At 39.9% G+C, this 20,053-nt stretch overlaps 1 protein-coding gene across 1 annotated transcript; it reads left to right on the forward strand.

The window, feature by feature from the left end:
- Positions 1–1,100: 1,100 nt before the first annotated feature.
- On the forward strand, positions 1,101–19,331 carry LOC146465061 (uncharacterized). Its single transcript, XM_085128975.1, has 8 exons — positions 1,101–2,343; positions 3,676–3,899; positions 6,684–6,958; positions 8,203–8,463; positions 9,240–9,613; positions 11,982–12,212; positions 14,284–15,043; positions 16,749–19,331. Exons 1-8 carry the CDS (start codon positions 1,238–1,240, stop codon positions 17,175–17,177), a joined length of 3,660 nt encoding a protein of 1,219 aa, XP_084985101.1. The 5' UTR covers positions 1,101–1,237; the 3' UTR covers positions 17,178–19,331.
- The last annotated feature ends 722 nt before the right edge of the window (positions 19,332–20,053 follow it).

The raw sequence follows: 20,053 nt of genomic DNA on the forward strand, positions 1-20,053 counted from the left end.
CTAATAAATTTTATCCGCTGGATAGCGACTTGTCCGCTGGATAAAGTTATCCGCTTTTTGAACAACCGGGGCGAGAACGATAGATGTCCTTCAAAGTCCTTCATCAAAAGGTTTGAACGATGTACCACCAAAACAATGTTGACCTTAGGTTACGTTATGCTTTGGTTGAGCGTTTCTGTGTCCAGTAACGCAACAATAGTGATCACGTGACCAGACAAATCATGATTTTTTTTAGTCATTTTCTGTATAGGATATTGAGCCGTAATTAATAGAAAAACTAGAGAAGCTATTTACTGGAAAGGGCTTGAAAGTTGAGTGCCCATGCTTGTTTCCAGTAAAGAATATTACTATTCAGTTTACTCGTCACGAGACGATAGACCTTTATCACTCGGCGGCCATGTTGAGTCTCAGGCATAAAAAGCTTTGTTTTTGCACAGCTAGCCTCGCCCGCACGCGAGGCTAGCCGTGCAAAAACAAAGCTTTTTATTCTCCTGAGACTCAACATGGCCGCCGAGTAACAAAAGTCTATTGCATGTGATATCAGTCAGGGGCACACGACAGTTTTCTCTCAGATCCTTTGAAACGCTATTTTAGGCTATCTGTAGGTTCATTTTAGGCCGCGCTCTAATATTTTTATCTGTTCGGTCATTCTAGGGTAACCTGAGTCTTTTCGAAATTACTAGGGCATCTTGATACATTTCCCGAAATCTCCAGGTCTTATTTCCTTTCGGGAATCTTAGCTGACCTTTTTTCGACACCCGAAATCTCCAGGTCTTATTTCCTTTCGAAAATCTTAGCTGACCTTTTTTCGACACCCGAAACGACATTTTTTATCAATCCGAAAACACTAGGCCTTAAATTTCCCATATTACGAAAGTTCGAGGTGAAAATTCCCTTCAGAAAATTGTAGGGGATTAAGGGCCTTCCGAACAGATAATTTACCGAAACGATTCGTTCGGTGCCTCTGATATGTCTTAACCTATTTATCAGACGCTATTTTGAGAGCGGAAGTCTCGAAAGAAGTGGAATGACTCTCATGTGGTATTGTAAAATAAAACCTTCCTTTGTCGTCGTCTCTGTACTTGGATCTCATAAAAGTCACAAGTTCTGAGACCTGTAGAAACCAAACGTTTTTGTAAGTTCCATCTGTTCAATAACTGGGCAGCATATTCATCTACTTCGACATCTGGGCCTTTCAAAAAGCTGTAGATCCCTTCACTTATAGGTTGCTGTAAAGATGAAAATTTTCAGCTTGTGCCTGGCTCGTTGCCTGTTCGGTTTGATATGGAAAGGCGTCTTATCAGCCGCTCTTGTAGTCAGAGTTTCCGAAACAGGACATGACAACTCGTCTTGTTGGGAATGGAATGCTACGATACCTTGCAAATCTTTGGGATTTGCACAGGGCGCTCTCCGGGACCTACAACACTACAATGAAACGGTTTTCACCTTTTTGATTGAAGATGAAGTTTACTATTTGGAGGAACGCATCAATATTATTCAGACTAGCGAAGCGAAAAGCGTCTATTTGAAATCAAGTAATCTGTCTGTGATTAGGTGCAAAAATAAATCTGCTGGTTTTGATATTGGAACTCGTAAACAGGTAAATAGGACAAGGAATATTCACTTTCAGAACCTCGAATTCCAAAACTGTGGACCTGACCTCGCCGCTGTTGTGCTAATCTGGAGCTCTGTTGATGTCATCTTCAAGAATTGCGTTTTCAGGCGAAATAAACAAGCTGGAATAAACGCCTTTAATAGTGGAGTGACAATTGAAGGTTGTACCTTCGTGAATAATACTTCCAATAGGCTTAATATAAGCGAGGAATACGAGGCAGGTATTAATTCGGCTGGTGGAGGCGCTGGATTCTTATTTCACGACGTGAAAAATGTATCTTTAACAATCAAAGATTCTATCTTCGAATTCAACGCTGCAACAATGGACGATTCGCCTTACTACGTGGAGCCCACATATAACGTGTCACACAGGCTGTTATCAGGGGGTGGAGGCCTTTTTGTATCCTTCGGAGGAATGGTGGAGCATTGTCTTGTTGCGATAGAAAATTCTACATTTTTCAAAAATACTGCAACGAATGGAGGTGGAATTTTCTTCCCACAATTCGACATGGCCATAAGAAACAAGATCACGGTCACGAATTCTACATTTACAGGGAACATCGCAGGGCAACATGGAGGGGGTCTGGTGTTCACCCAATGGAATTGTGCGTCTAGCTTCATTACCATTTTCAAAAATTGCATATTCAGCGAAAACAGGTCAAAGCGAGGAGCAGGAATGAGCGTGTCTCTCACGAGTTTCAAAGTAAAGCCGAACACGTCTTTCTTGAGGTAAGAATCGGTTGCAATTACAAAGGCATCTTAATTTCCAAAACTTCTAAACCGGAAAAGTTCTTGATGTTTTACTGAGTAAATGGCACCAAGTGAAACTGCTGTTTTACAGCTTTAATCCCACTTTTATAAGAACGTGTAATTTTCCGGCTGAGGTTGAAACGAAAGTGCTGTGTCGTGTCAAATTCCTTTGGCAATGCCATTATGCGAAGGTGTTTTTACTGAGTTAGTTTTAGCTCGATGCAAATGAATAAAAACGCTTTTATAGTTATCTCTTACTCAGGTTGGGTACGTTCTTAGCATGTTCTGGGTGAATTTCAGCCTCAACGTTCTTATAAAAATGAGTTTGTTGTGAACTTAAATAACCTAGGATTTCGCTCACTCACTCACTCACTCAATCAAACCACTTCAAAAATAGTAGGTAAATACACATATTTAATGTTTCAGAAGGGAAAAGACATCCTAAATTCAAAAACTATAATTAAATATGATATTTTTATACCAGTTCAGTGTTAAGACGCAATAAAGATTTACTGTTACTGTTACTCACTCACTCATTCAACCATTCACTCACTCACTCACTCACTCACTCACTCACTCACTCACTCACTCACTCACTCACTCACTCACTCACTCACTCACACACTCACTCACTCACTCACTCACTCACTCACTCACTCACCTAAACAAGGACTAACAGTATAATAACAAAACAATGCCACAAACAGTTTCTAAGAAATTGTGTTGCTGCGTCGGTGGACGAGTGGAGACAAAATAGTTGCTTTCAGAATTAATTGGTAATGTAGCCACCGTAAAGAGTGAAACGAAACGGGCTATATACCACATGCAGTAACCGTGGGTAGTTTATAGGCTCGTTTATAGGGAACAGGCAATGTCAGTCGGTACTGGATCTGACACACACAGAGCGAAAGCATTATTAACTGGGTCTGGTTTCTTTCTTCTTCGTTGCTCCTTTTTTTTTTTTTTTTATCAAAATTAACTGTAAATAGTTACTAGAGGTTAACTCGAAAACCTTACGGTTCCTTTAGCCTCTGGGCTCAAATTACCTAAATTACTTTTCTTATTATTCTCTTTAATTAACCTGTGATGTATATAACGATCCTCGGTAACTAGTTAAAGTGTGAGTTAATAAATATTGTTGTTGTTGTTGTTGAGGACTCGCTGAATCCAGTTTCGCGGTATAGCTTTATAGGTCTTTATACTGCATGTAGTCTGTGATTGTGACTATTTGGTTATCATGAAAGATGATTTGCTTCCCTTTTCTCTATACGATAATTTTTATTCACATTTTCCTTTCAATTTCTTTGCTAGGTTTGACAATGTTACATTTAGCAACAACCACGGGAACGATAGCTCCGCAATCCGTTTTACAACAGCGTTACCATACGGCAGCATCGTGGGTGTCACACCAGAATTTATTAACTGCACCATCAAGAACCACTACATGCCAATTATAAGCCGCACGAGGCCTTTTACAAGTCATCGAGTTAACTTGAAGTTTACTGGATCGAATATTTTTCAGCAGAATTTCGGAGGTAAGGATTTGGAACTTTAGTCGAAGTAGTGATCTTTGGTTAGTATAAGCCTGTAACTGAGTGAGAACCTGTTCAGAAATTGCGCATTATGGCTTTGTATCCTCAGTATAAAGGCTGGTTTTAACTAGGACATAAGCATAAGCAGAAGCAGTCTAAGCTCAAACGCCGCTTAAGCAAGTGAGAACACATGCGGTATAAGCATAAGCACAAGAAGAACGAACAAGTTCGTTCTTCTTGTGCTTATGCTTGTGTTTATGTCAGGTTATGTCGCCGTTTTTACCAGTGAGAACAGGGACGACATAAGCAAAGCACAAGGCAGTCAACCGTTTCGTCCGCCAACTTGCTTAACATTGAGGGGAGCTGGTATCGAGAAATCCGTCAAGAAATGCTTTTCTGCGCGTGCGTCTGTCCTTCTGCTTATGTAGCTAGTGTTCTCACTTGCTTATCTTTATGCTTACGCTTATGCTTATGTCCTAGTGAAAACCAGCCTTAATGCCTTTATTTAACGCTCCATTTTTACTGCGGAAATTGTTTTCCATACTAAATCGTTTAGTTTTAGATTTCATTTCTTAGAAACGGTTTAAGTGTCAATAAAAATTGAAAGGTCACTAAGAAAAAGTCAGTATATTTTTTTAATTAGTTTTATTTGATTTACATAACACAATATTTACAATCCTGAACGGTACTACATTATTAACAACACTAGGTAACACAAAAAAATAGTGCAGAATACAAAGCACTACAAGCCTCTACTGACCATAGAGTTACAATACATTACAATGCGTTGTTACACTACGTTACTTAAAGAAAAAATGCTACAAAAGCATTAGACACTTTTGATCACTGGGACTCAAATTGTTTAAGTGCCGTTTCAATTTAACTTTCCTGGCGGCCAATGGTAATTCCAAGGAGACTTACTTCTTGCAACACCAACAAACAAACACGGCATTTTATCAAATTATAAAACAAAACAAAAAAAAATAAGATTTGGCTGACATAAAATCCGTTTATAGATTAGTTAAAGACATGTATACACTGGTCAAGAAATTACGAATTATTTGGGCAATTTGTTGATGCCGATAGTAGAAATAACTTCAGTTTACTCTTAAAAATATCTGGGGATTTTTCTTCTTTGAGAGAAATTGGAAGATTGTTTCAAAATTTAGCACTCGTAAATGCAAAACTATTTTTAAAATAGTACTATTTTTGGAGTGCTCAATGTTCATCCTGGAAGAATGTAACCCATAACCGCTAAGTAAATAAGTACGAGTAAAGATGTCATGTCAAACATATGACGGTGTCAGGCCATTGATTATTTTAGACATCATTATGGCCTTTTGATATTGTCGCTGTTCGGCTAAATTCGACCAGCCTAGTTGATCAAGCACAGCAGATTGATCGTGTTAAATATGAGGCACCAGTAACAATCTGTTCCGCGCGGTTTTGAAGTTTTTGAAGATGATCTTCAATTTGGGTCTCACCTGTAGAGTCCCAAACAATACAACAATAGGTAAAGTAGGGTTCAATTTATGACCTATAAACCTTTCTTAGAATACCTATATGTTCGTCAGTATTAAAGCCAAGGGGGTCCCAAGGCAATCAATGGGATTCACCTGCTGCAACTCTACATCATTTAAGCGCAGTGTCAAATTTCCTTCGAGCGTCACTACTCTGTGTTTTGAGCCTATTACCATTAAGTCCGTTTCTAAAACAGTTAGTGTAAGCTTATTAGCAGAAGGCCACGTTGTAATTTCCTTAAGATCTTTGGTCATTTCATCCTGTAAAGGCGCCAAACTGAAGCTCGAGAAAGTCAAATCAGTGCCGTCAGCAAGCAATCTATCTATTCCGTAATCTACGGAGACTTGAGAAAGTCTTTTACATACAGCTGTTTCGACAAAGGTTGTCCAAACAAGGCGTTAAGGCGTACGAAAGGTAGTCTGGGAAATACCCAATAAATTTCAACAAAAGCCCAGAATCCATATTGCCTGCCATCTCAAGTCTTCGCTGTACGATCGAGGCATTATGGATTCTGAGCTTGTATTGAAATTTATTGGATATTTCCCAGGTTACCTTTCCGCATTGTTGTGTACGCTTTTACGCTTTTCTTGGACAACCTTTGTCAAAACATCTGTATACAAGAAAGAGTAGGGGACCCAAAATGGAGCCTTGAGGAACTCCACATGTTACATTTGCCATTGACGAGGTCACTCCCGCATTTACGTAACTTGCTGTAAATACACTTCTTGTAAATACGATCTGAGCCACGTAAGTGCCCTATCTTCTACTCCATGGCAGTTTAATCAGGGATGGATGGATGGATGGATGGATGGATGGATGGATGGATGGATGGTTGGAAGAATGTATGAATGTTATCAAATGAGTTTTAACATTGTCCTGCCCGTCTCTAACTGTACATCATAACCAAAAACGATTCTAAGAGCCAGTTTTTGCATCCTTTTTAAACTTAAGCTAAGATATCTACAAAGGTACGCAGTGAAATACCTGATAACAATTAATCATCGTTGAATGGTCTCAGGCAACATAGAATTTGACCAATTCACTTAGTGGTACATTCTAATAGTTTTAATCGTTTCTCACGTATGTCATATTTCTAGGCTCTTCATTCGAAGTTTAACCGGCGCATTTTATCATATTTCTCTGAAATTTGAGTGATAGAACCAACAACCGATCGCACAGAAAACCTTAATCAGCAAGCAAAAATGATTTTTTTTCGATTGTAAATCCGCTGAAAAAATATCATAATTTGATTTTTTTCCCTTTTAGCTGGGGCGGCTGTTTTCCAGGATTGCGTAGTATCCGTCAACGGAAAACTGACGTTTTCCAACAACACAGGATCCGACGGTGGTGCAATGCTCGTTCTATCAAGTCAAATCAAGCTTTTCCCTAAAAGTGAACTGATCTTCTTAGGCAATGAAGCCAGAGGATTGGGCGGGGCTATTTGTGTTTTGGCACCTGTCATGCCTGAGTTAATACACGTGAACAATCCAAACTGTTTTCTTGCGTATAGTGATCCAGAACGACCTCCTTCAAAATGGCAGGTATGTCTATTACATTTTTCCGACGGAGGTAGTCTAGTGAACTAAATAACACTCTGAAGTGTACCTTGAGCTTTTGTGTCTGGAGAGAAAACCCTAAAGTGTGACAATTTTTTAATGGTTATAGAGCAGTACACTAGGTGTTTCTCGTCTGAGAAGAAAATGCCAAAGTGTGAGCACCAGTCAAATGAAGGTCTCGGACATTATTTCCTTACTGTGTTTTTCAGCAGTTTTGGAAAGCTGGGCTTTTTCTACATAATCAGTTCTTATCAGAGACCGCATTTGTGGAAATCTTCGGCTTTGCTCTTCGGGAAAAGATTTTAATTGAGAATTGTTAGCTTTTGCGGGGAAAAGAAATTAGAAGATTAGTCAAGAGGAGCTAACTGAAAGCCTCGAAACAAGATGAGAGCAAACCTGACTAAGAGAAACTCAACCCTCTTGTGACACCCAATCAGCAATCCGGGCCCAGTACCAGAAACTGAGTGCCCTTACACCCCTTTTTCCATTTCAGTCTCTAGCTTAGCACGTCTTGAAGTCACAGTTCAGTAATTGAGGGATTGGTTTTGAACCTTGCTATGTAATTAATGGTGATGCAATTTATATCCGAAGGGCCGGGACCGTACACAATCTTTTGTTTTGACGTTCAACTGCGGCTTAATATCTTATCAGGAACGTTTCTATTGGCCTGTTGCTCCAACGCATTTGCAAATATGTTGTAGTTTACGTACCGTTTAGGTCAAAGTGTCTACCAAAAACAGCAACAGAGAAGTTTCAGGGGCATCCAATAAGATCATTTAAAGACAAGCACTGGAAATGTCGTCATCTGTGTTTCCAGAAAGTTTGGTAGCCTTTTAAAAACATATTTGTGTAGGCTCATAGAGCTTGATCTGTTCGGATGGTTTAGCTAAAAAATCGCAGAAAGTTGTTCGAAGTCCAATCTTATTTCCCGAATTTACGAGCTGTTGCTAGCTGACCTTACTTCTCAATTTTAATCGAGATATTTGCCCCTTCGAAAGCAAAACGAATTAGTTTTCTAGTGTTACAAAATTTTGAGATACCATTTTGTCGAAGAAAATTTGAATTTCTGAAGCAATTTTAAAAAGCCTTCCGAACAGATATCCACTATAATGGACCGGAGTTTGCCTGGCCTCATAACCATTGCATTTTATTGACTTTGTTGACGTGGAGTTGCTTACTCTTCAATGTAAAGCCTGCTGCTTTTTAACAAAATTGTGTTTTCTCCTTAGACCACTGTATCATTCATTGAGAACAGGAGTAATATCAAAGGAGCTGCTATTTACATCTCATCTCTTCAGCGCTGTGTGTGGAATGAAGAAACTCCTCATCATGATGTGCATAAGGCTCTGCGCTGGTCTAGTAACTTTGTATACCAAAACAACTCGCTTACTTGGAATAAAGACATGAACGATGTGAACAGTTCTAAGTATGACATAGCTACTGATACCAAAAGTTTTCAGTGGATTAAGAAAGAGAACGAATCTTTAAAGGTATATTCTTCAAACTTTTTCTATTCATCTCTCTACCTCTTCGCTTTGTTATCTTCTGTTACTTCCTTCAATACTCTTTCCTTCCTCTCTTCCTTCATTCCTTCCACCTTTCGTCCTTCCTCGCTTCTTTCCTTCCCTCCCCCCTTCGTTCTTCCTTCCATTCTTCCTTCTCTCTTTCGTCCTTCCTTCCCGTCCTTCCTTCCTTTCTGTCCTTCCTCCCTTCCTCCCTCCCTCCCTTCCTTCCTTCCTTCCTTCCTTCCTTCCTTCTTTCCTTCCTTCCTTCCTTCCTTCCTTCCTCCCTCCCTCCCTTCCTTCCTTCCTTCCTTCCTTCCTTCCTTCCTTCTTTCCTTCCTTCCTTCTTTCCTTCCTTCCTTCCTTCCTTCTTTCCTTCCTTCCTTCCTTCCTTCCTTCCTTCCTTCCTTCCTTCCTTCCTTCCTTCCTTCCTCCCTCCCTCCCTTCCTTCCTTCCTTCCTTCTTTCCTTCCTTCCTTCCTTCCTTCCTTCCTTCCTTCCTTCCTTCCTTCCTTCCTTCCTTCCTTCCTTCCTCCCTTCCTTTCTTTCTTCCTTCCTTCATTCCCTCGTTCCTTCCTTCCCCCTTCCGCCCTTCTTTCCTTTCTTCTTCTCTTTCCTCTCACCTCCTTTCCATTCTTTTCCCTTCCTCTTTCCTTGCCTGCTTTATTTCTACCTTCTTTTTCCTTCCCCTGTAACTCTCTCCCTCACTCCATCCTTTCTTCGCGATGTTTTTAACCTGTCCGTATTTCTGGTACTTTATTTCAGATCAGCCCTGGTGAAAAATATCCTCTGAGTCTGCAAGCGCTTGACGAGTTCGGACAGGAAGTTATCTCTTCAATTCTTATTTCAGAAGTCTTTCAAGTAAACAGTACATCGAAAATTTTACTTGACAATATCCTGTACGTCCTCCTTCCAAATAAAACTACACCGTTTTCATTTCGCGTATCTGAAGCGTTCTATAATAAAATAAAGAACAAAGAAGTTAGAGTGAACCGAAAGATGCAGTTTGGAGATATATATTCTGCGCTGGCGAATGGTAATTCTTTTGACGTGGAACTCCAGACATGCCGTCCTGGTTTTGTATTCTCAAGAGATCTTCTAAAATGTATTTGCAATACGCAACTGGATGCTATTCAGAGGTAAGAGACTGGTTTGACTGTCAACAGTTTCCTCCAAAGCATACCAACCTGGCTTAAAGGGGCAGTGTTACCTATTTTGGTGTCACTTTAAGTGGCCAAAAAATACCATTGAAACGATGGAATCATTGAAATAATGGTTCAGTTTTGTTAACAATAACCCTACTAGTGCACAGAAACTAGTATTAATTATGTTTGGCGACGGATGGCTAGGATGGAAATGAATTGCAACTTGAAAACAATTGGCCACTTTTTTCAAGTCCTTCTTCAGGGCTCAAAGTTTATTTTTGGCTTTGGGAGCACCTGTGCTACCTGGTGTAAATTTCTAGGCGCATTTCCGAAGTTTTAGGCGCACAGCTAAAAATTTTAGGAGTACAACTTAAAATACTGGTAGCACCAAAAAGAAAAATCAGAAGCTTCAGACATTTTATTAGTGATCGTTGATAATGGTGTCATGACGACACCGAAACGTTCTTAATTTCTTTTTCTTATTTTCGCTTGCTGATCGTTAATCAGCACGGTAATCTTTTATTTCAGTCATGTGTTTGTTTCTTTCAGTCTCTTACCGTACGTTTGAGATCGCAATAATACTGTTCCATTTTTTTGAATATTACATGTTATGGTACGTTCAACAAGATAATAAGACAAAACGAAGGTAAAGAATAACGTCATTTAATCCTCTCGATCAGACGAAATCCTTCAAGTCCCACGGATCACCCGACTAAAATTAATTCATTTGGCTACTTTCTGTAGGCAAGGTTAGCTCGCCTTGATCTCTGTCCACTGTTTAACCACTTCACAACTGCTGGAAGTGGGTCAAATGTGTTGGAAGGCAGCGGGCAGCTTTTTGAGAATAAATTTTCATTTTGTAAATGAGTGTTTCGAAAAAGAGAATAGATAATTGCATTGTTGACAGCGTTTGACTTAGCTGTAACACTTGTTCTTACCTTGAAGAAAAAAAAGTCTCTTAACCCAGATTGTTTAATATCGGCACAAAAAAAGCGAACTAAATTGGCCATTTCCGAGTTGCTGTGAACCTCACTATGAAAGCGAGGCTAAGTGCAAAACATTTCATACGAAGATTAGTTTTGTTTGCATATGAATGAAAACTAATTTTCATAACAAAAACTTTGCACTTGGCCTCGCTTTCATAATGAGGTTCACAGCAACTCGGAAATGGCCTATTGCGCGAGAAGCACGTGTTTCAGAAGGTTGCCTTTACTAGTACGTACGTGTCAGCGGTGCGGTTACATAACCGAGAAGAGTCTGGGGTAAAGTCTGGGGTGGGATGAAACACGGACAAGAAATGGACTTGGGTAAACAACAAATAAAACACACACTGATGTAAGAAAAACGGTACAACTTTCTTATTTGGAACCTAATTGTGTTACATCCACATTTGAATTTATCATTTCAAGCTTCTGTTTCGTGTTAATCAGGCAGAGTACACGGGAACTGTCAGGTGAGGAACCAAAGTGGCCTCGATTCAGGCGCACTGAGCTTGGGCGTTTTTAGGAGCGTGAGTGCGATCACATAAAATTTTTTAGGCGCAAAATAAAAAATCTAGTCGCATATGCGACCATCTGGTCGCTAACTTTGAGCCCTGATTCTTGTGTATTTTAGAGTAGACGCTAAAAACAGATTATAGCTCATTCTTGCCAGGAGAAATCCTTAATATTTTCTTGTCGGTGTTCTAAGAGCAATTTCATGTTAGCAAAAATGTTTACGTCAAACATTTGACCAGTTTCGACCAATACACAGCAAAGTCGCCGTGACAGTCCCCCTTTAAGACTCAGGAGATTTTTGATAACTCAGCACTTTGTTAGTTGAGGTTTCTTGGTCGCCGCATGTGCTAGGTAGCTATCGCCAGCTCTACTGATTATGTTATCTTGAATACGCAAAATCTTTTCAAGCACGTCAATTAAGTGCTGTGTTCGTCTAAAGTGATTCCACTTTTACTTTTTTTTTTTTTTTACAACAATGTCGTTTTTAGGTTGATTCCCTCCCTCCCGAAGAATGAGCGGAGGGGTTACTTTAGATAATTAGGTAGAAACTTTATTTCGATTTGGATTATAGAGTAGCAAGAGAATCAGTGCTTGTATCTCCGAATATGAAGTGTGTAAGATTAAAATAAAATAATGAAGTAACAAAGGAAAGATCTATACAAAACATTTGCAAACTTTGACTTGTGTCACGCTTGCATTTGTGTCAACAAGTCGAATGTGTCGTCGAACGCACCCCCCTAATCTCTGATAACTACTTGTTTTATATATACTTAATTCATAAAAGCGTGGGTTCCCATTGGACTCATAAGAGTGTAACAGTTAAACGGCTATATAGATCTTTATTTTTTCTGCCCTTGTAACCACAGATGTGGCAAGAATGGAAGAACAATTTACCTGAAAGAGGGCTACTGGGCTAACATCTCAGATGCCGGAACTTTGGTAACATATTTCTGCCCATTCCTTTACTGCAAATGCACTCGCAAACCAGGATTACCCGGATGTTTATTCAATCCAGATGACATTAATGAGCAGTGCTCCAAAAATCGCGAGGGACGGATGTGTGGAAAATGCGCGGAAAATACCAGTGCTGGATTAAGGTAATGACAGCTATACTCTCGTCACAATTCATAATGATACTTTACCTTATTCTTACTAATTTTCGCGATTTCACAAAAATCGCAAAATTTAATACTCACGAAGAAAAAATAAAAAGACTGCGCGAAATGTAATACCATATCGCATAACAAAACAATAAGAATTTTAAATCTTCTTAGTTAACCGGGCCTTGCGGTGAATTGTTCTGAATTAAAACTGTAACTATCAGGCTTTAAAAAAATATTTCCAGTGTTTACGGTTTACGACTAGCACTCTTCCTCCTATTCACAATTTTCTTCGGTTTGAAATTCGGCCGAAACCTCTTTAGTACAGTCATCAAAGTTTCCATTTGTAGGCTTCTTGAAGTTAAATTAAGCCGGACATTTGCCAGTATTTCCTTATTCTTTGTGACAAGTGCCCTCAGTTTAGGGTTTAAGACAACAAAACACTGTCAAAATCACGAAATTTAGCGGTACACTTTTGCTCCATTTTTTTTTTTTTGCGATCGCGAAAATTAATACTCGCGAAATTCGTCTCCCGAATTTTTGCGAAATTAAGTACGCGCGAAAATTAGTAAGAATAAGGTATAGTCACCCTTAAGCCCCTTTCCTAGCCTTAAATTAGCATGTTCATGGCATCTTCGACTCCCCCAACTGGCTAGCAGCTAGCTCTCTAATTTCGTAAGAGTCGACCAACACACGGACAGTTTCATTGCACGGTATAGTTAACAATTATTCCACGAACGCACGTTGGATATGAGATGATAAATAGCCAACGAGGCGCGTAGCGCCGAGTTGGCTATTATCATCTCATATCCAACAAGCGTGAGTGGAATAATTGTTTTATTAAAAACAATCTAGAAATATTGCTAGATTTTGCTGATTTCGCTTTGCAAGAACAATAAGAAGACAATTGAATGGTCTCTGTTTCTCGGAGATGGTATAATGCCTCATATACCGAGGCCGCTAGGCCAATCAAATCGCTCAAATTGCATTATACAACGATCCAGCTTTTAAATGGCTGATATTCCATAGGCACTAAGCCAGTCAAAATCTGAAATTGCACTGCCAATAATCCAGTTTGTAATAACTTTTGTTCTATCTCTCAGTTAGTACGCGCGGTGTGATTGGTCAATTTTACAGGCCGTATTTCACTGTACGGCCCGCTAAATTTGAAAGTTTCCTTACCCGCCTGCCCGATTAACCTCAGAGATATAATCGTTTTCTCGGTCCGTACTGCAAGAAACGGATCCTCGTTTTTTCCCGTTGAAAAAACTCGCGAAATAACTCGGTCCGTAACGTACAGTACGGACTTCGAACACCGTTAGTAAGGGGTATATATATCATATTATGCGAACACTTGACATTTATTCCTCAAGCCCGTGTTGGATATTAGATAATAGATAGTCAGCGTGGCGCGCATGCGTAGCACCGCGCTGGCTCTATTCATCGCATAATGATATCCAAGATTGGCGAGTGAAATAATGCTTTTATCAAACGCAACAAAACTCTTACCAGATCTATTCCCCGGGCAAGTAATGGATGATATTCCATGGCCGAATTGCACTCTCCAATGATCCAGTTCTTAAAAATGTACTGTAGTATATCAAACTGTATTTTATTAAAATCTGGTTCATTGGATAATGCAGATCCATAGTTTTGAGTGGCTTGAGTGGCGGGATATCAGCCATTCATACCATACCCAACAATATATCATATCATTTTCATATCATATCTATCAGGTCATGTCATGTCATGTCATGTCATACCATGTACTGTCATGACATATATCATACCATATCACATCATATCATACGGTCATCATACTTTGTCATGTCATGCCTTATCATATGATATGATATCATGTCATGCCATAACATACCCTATCCTATCATATCATATCATGCCATGACGTATCCTTTCCTTTCACATAATATGATATGATATGATATCATGACATATCATATCACAACATATCATATCCTATCCCATCCTATCATGTCATATATTTCTGATACATTATTTATTTGCGTGTTTAATATTGTGGTTTGGTTTGTTTGGCTATTTTGGACAGATGGAGCAAGTGTATAAAATGCAAAGACCCCGGATGGATAGTGGGAGTAGTCATTCTAATTGTGTTCGGTCTGTGTGTGCTTATCATCTGGCTCAATCCCGGCATCTCTAGCGAACTAAGAGGACCCCTGTTTTTCTACCAAGTAATTCCTTTTATTTTCGATTATGGCAGCGAGTTAAGGGGATATCTGTTTCTGGGGACGGACATAAACAACTTTGGAGGTCCGTTAATCTTCCTGGTCGAGACCTGTATTCTCCAAGGAATAAGCAGTTTATACTCCATCGCGTTTGGTTATGTGCTTCCACTGTTAGTCATCTTCGTCTTTCTACTGGCTTACCTACTCAGCAGAAATAACTGCTTGAAGTTTAACCTTCGTGACCACTCCATGCTACGGTCATTTTGGCTTCTACTTCTTTTCGTTTACAACTATCTCGTCGAAACTTCTTTTCTGATCCTGAATTGTCCAAAAGTTGGCGACAAACGCGTTTTTTTCTACGACGGCACGAATGAATGCTTCCATGGTGACCATCTACCTCTAGGAATCATCGCTGTAGTGGTGTTGGTCTTACTGGTTATTCCTGCACCCATACTGGTTTTTCTTGTAACCAACGGATACTGGAGACTTGGCGGTCCTCAGTATATGAACATATTGACCAACGGCTTGCGCCTCGAGTGCCGTTCGTGGTGGGCATTGGATTTAGGCCGTAGAATAGTGGTGGTTGCCATTTCTGCCTTAGTTCCCAGCTTGCAGATTAAAAAGGTAAGAAACAGTAAGCGTTGTGGTCTCGATGATACATACTTTGACCCAAAATCCTACCTGCGGGCGACTTTGAGCCTGAATAACTTTTTTTAAATGTTTTGCGCAAACGCCATGAAACTTCAGGACTATTTTGGAAATTTGATGTGGTCGATTAGTGTTCATTGATTTTGATGTTGTCATACCAACCAATTTTTAACAGGCAGTTTTTTAAAGAAAATGGAAAATACCTTTTTAAATTGCTTTTCTTACTGTAACTTTTTTTTATTTTAGCTCATATCAGTGTTCCTTTATTATTTTCGCTTAATTTCGGCGCTTTCCTGAAGTTTTGGGGAAGTCCAAAAATCCAAGATAGCTGCCAGTTGGCAATCATGACATAATAACCACGTCATATGCTATCACTTCTAGTTGTGGACCTCAAAGGAAACACCTTTGTAGGTACTATCTAAGAAGGTAAGGGTGACTATATGGACGGTTAGGGTTGGGGTTTTGTGGGTGACTATATGGTACCTTAACATGAATTACTTGCCCTGTCTAACTTCCAAGCCTCATTGTCATAGCTTCTGTAGTTGCGAAGTAATGTTTAAAAAACAAGCAGAACTGATTTATCGAGTTTAAAACCACGAGGCGCTGCCGAGTTGTTTTGACAGGATAAATCATGTGCTGCGAGTTTTTTGAACGGCTTCAAAAACATTCCTGGAAAAGCGTGTGTCAATAGAGTTCATAACAATGACGCTTTTGTGAACGTTGGAAATTATCATACGAGAAAAACACCGCATACTAATGAGGAGTGCTTTATCAGCTGATAAAACACCGCATACTAATGAGGAGTGTTTTATCAGCTGCTGAAACACCGTTTACAAATGAGGAGTGTTTTATCAGCTGCTAAAACACCGCATACTAATAAGGAGGAGATATATCGATATAAAGTCACTGCACGTGATGTACTAGCAACCATTTGATAGGTCAATGGGCTAATGAATTATTAATGAGTTTTTGAAGTTATTTTACTGCTCAGTGCACGGATTAATGTGACTGAAAACTTTATAGCAAGGTAGTTTGTTAAGAAAAAACTTGTTGGAATGTTTTGGTGGTGCTCAACCATATCACGGATAGAATGGATGGTCAAATTCCTGTCCTTTTACTGGTAGACATCTACTCGACCATTTTGGTAGCAGTTTTCCATTCAATACATATACATACCGTTAAGCTGTTATGTTATACCATTATGCGCTTTATGGCACTATCTGGAGTAAATGGATAAAAGACCCTTGTCACTTGGCGGCCATGTTGAGTCTCAGTAGAATAAAAAGCTTTGTTTTCGCACGGCAAGCCTCGGCCAGAGGCGAATTCAGTGCGAGGCTTGCCGTGCAAAAACAAGGCTTTTTATTCTACTGAGACTCAACATGGCCGCCGCGTGATAAAGGTCTATTATTGATAATCCATTGCGCATATGCCACAAATTGATATTCCAACCCTAGCAATATACAGAATGTTTGTCCCATAAACCTAGTTTAATAGCCTTTGCTCCCACGAGTCTCCTGTAGCTCAGTGGTAGATAGAGCCTCCTAACTAGTAATCGGAAGGTCTTAGGTTCGACTCCTGATAGGAGAACTCAGATTCCTTTTCCGAGTATGCCTGTGTTACTGACCGAATAATATACGATTCTCATTTTTTAAGATATTTCTTTTCTTTCCTTTTTTTTCAGATTCTTATGATCGTCGTGTGCATAATGATCCTGGCTGTCCATAGCTACAGCCATCCTTACATACTATCAAGGGCAAATCTGACTGAGTCTTTGTACCTGCTGGTTCTATGTATGTTAGCAGTGATGCAAATTGTCCCGAAAATTGTGGAGGATAAAAACGCATACAGATGCATTATGTTTATCTCCGTGGTTCTTTTTGTCATTGCGCTCATTCATACAATTGTGGTATTCTTTTGCAAGGCCGTGCGCTTCTTCCAATGGCGTCTGAGGTGCTGCACCGGTGCGCAGAACACAGTTGTAGATAGACGTGGCTATGAGGAGTTAGAAAACACGCACAACGACCAGGACCTGGATAGCGAAGTTGAGAGACAAAGGAGCGTTATGGATATGATCTTCAAGAGCCCAGCCAGACCACAGCTCCATGGCTAGTTCTCGCTAGTTTATTACTGTCGAAAATAATATTGCGTTTTCTGCACTTTGTGATTGGTTAAGCAACGGTCTGTAAGAAAGGGTGACGGTCCGTACGTTTAACATTTGACATTCACCGCTCACATTACGCTGATGTGACGAGATTCACGATATGCATTAGGACTGTAAGCAATATTTACGGTCCGTGCGAAACGTATGACTTTTACGGGTGTGAAGCAATCGCACTTCGAGACTTCGTGCCTTACTGCGTGCGCACGCTTGATGAAACGCTCGTTCTCTGACCCCTGGTCAAGGGGGACGAAGACTGTAGGTAAGAGATTTGAGTGCAAAGCTCAATATAACATGTGGCCAAAAACTTAAAGACGGCCCTCGGGAAGTGACTGATGAATGACTCATTGGCCTTAGCAGTATAGACCATTTCCGAATTGCTTTGCACCTCATCACGAAAGCGAGGCTAAGTGTAGAGAAGTTTTTTATATTAATATGAGAAAAACAAAAACAAAACTTTTTTTCATATGGAAAGTTTTGACCTTAGCCTCGCTTTCATAACGAGTTTCAAGAGTATTCGGCAGTTAACAGGGCGTTATGACAGTCAATCTCAGTTTTTAAAAAAATGCAAAATTCCCGCCAATAGAAGAGATTAAGATTCATGTTCTCTGCCAACGGCAGATATTTTCCGGAATTTTACGGTTCTATTGGAGAAGTTTAGAATTACGTTTACGGCAAATGCGAGGAATAATTAACTACATGACCGTGTTTATGCTACATTTTTCGCTGGCTGTTTTCAGTTTCTCAGCAAAATTGAGTAGGTTTGTGTTAACAATATAAAGGTCGGCCAAACGATTGGAACATCATCCAACATTGTATGACGATGTTGCACAGCGTTGAGCGAGGTGGCCAACCTGTTTGATGCAACACATAGATTCAAGGGTCTGGGACCAAAATCTACCCAGAATCCTTAGAAAACAAACCCGCGCCATATTGGTTTGCCTAAAAATGGCGCGAGACCATCTCATCGGACCATCTCCACTTACTCCTTTGCCCTTTCAGTTGCCATTTAAAGAGAGATCGTTTGTGTTTAAGCTTTCTTCGTTGAGAGATTCAAAACATTGTCAATTCGACGCCATAGATGATACTGTAGCTTGAATACCGAGCGAAGCAAATATAAACATAAAATCATCGCCATGGATACAGATACCCGCAAAGTCAGCTTGGTGGGCATGCGCGCGTTCCAACAATGTTGAAGAAGGTGGCCAAACGAATGTAACACTGTTGTTTACACCGAAGGACAAAAGAAATGTTGGACGCTCTTGAAGGCGATGTTTGATGGAAATCAGACGTCGTTCAACATCATCCAACATCATGCAGCATCGTGCAACACGGTGGCCAAACGAGTGCAACATGTTGGATTTAATGTTGGACGATGTGGCATCCGTTAGGCCGGGCCTTAAGGGGGCGTTACACCTGAACGCCATTTTTCCGCTACTTGACATGGCTTTAATGAAAATATCTCGTTCGCGTTTCAAGAAAGCCAAAAACCCTATCATCATATCGTGAATCTGTGTTGTGGGGTATTTTGTGAATTTTTAGGCGATTTTTGGGCGTATTTGGGAGGAGTAGTTTTTCTAGAAAGGTTGGTAAAATTAAGAGAAATAAGAAATATTGAGGAATTTAGTGAAGTTTTGAAATTGGAATTTGGAGTCAATAATTAATAGACGAATACCAGTTAGTCCACTAGCAACCTGGGGTGCGGTTGCGTGGGTATCAACTGTCCGTTAGCGTCAAATTTCATTCAAATGTAACGCCCCCTTATGGCCAAAATTGTTTTCCACTATTCTCATGTATATTATTGTAGTCGTTTTGAGAGAGAACATAAATGCGGATTTCAGTTTTGCTGTTTGCCTTAAATGCGATTCCAAATTTCTCTATTTATATTACTGTGATTTGCTTTAAACACCCGTCAATGGCGGCTAAAACCGTTTAGATGCTTTTTATGCACCTGTTAAGCCTAGAATATAGACCCATTTAGCCTGGAATATAGACTTTAGAATATAGATTTTAGTTGCTCTGTTTTTTTGTAATATTTCCCACAGAAAACAGGTTAATGTAGTGTGAAAAGGAACGCAAAATACGGAACAGAGGGATTTAGCAACGTCACCTTGCAGTTTCACGTAAAATAGCGTGAACCTTTTGACTATGGCTTTAATTTTGCGAGTTTCGATGAAGCTGTTCTTCGACTCACTGTGGTGAGTTCATGAAGAAACGTGCGATAAGGAGTTAGTTATGAGGGATTTTTAAACACGAAACTTAATTAATTTGCCCTAGTACGACTTGCCGGCAAAATTATTGGGGTACTTGTTTTCAACAATTAACTACTTATATGTATGAGAATAAAAGAAAGAAATACTTACGAAGTTCTCACGTAGACGGCAAACGCGAAATAGTTGCACGTAGAAATGGCAACCGGCAAGCGCGAAAAATGGCGGGAAAACGCGGTCACGTGGACATTTTTGCCGTACGCGTAACGCGAAAAGTGGCGGGAAAATCGCGGTCACGTTGTCATTTTTGCCGTTCGCGTATCTCTCTTATAGCGTGCCTCCTCCCTCCCAGTTTACATTCTAGCCTTATTTACTAAAAGGAGGCCGATGGAAAATTGAGTGCTTTTCGTAAAACGACACCGGACTCCACGGGTATTATGTTCCCGAGATGGTTGCGAATGATGCGAGGAGAGAAGAAAGGAGAAATGGGAGGGATAAAATACTATGCAACCTTTTGTTTTTATATTGGCAACTTCGCAGATAGACATTTATCTATAAACTCTGTCACTCAGAGATACAAGGCGTTAAAACTGATGTGTAGAGATTGATTTCTGTCAA

This window comes from Pavona decussata, unplaced genomic scaffold (genome assembly GCF_977016875.1).
Source record: "Pavona decussata unplaced genomic scaffold, jaPavDecu1.1 SCAFFOLD_157, whole genome shotgun sequence".
In the NCBI taxonomy this organism is placed as follows: Eukaryota; Metazoa; Cnidaria; class Anthozoa; order Scleractinia; family Agariciidae; genus Pavona; species Pavona decussata.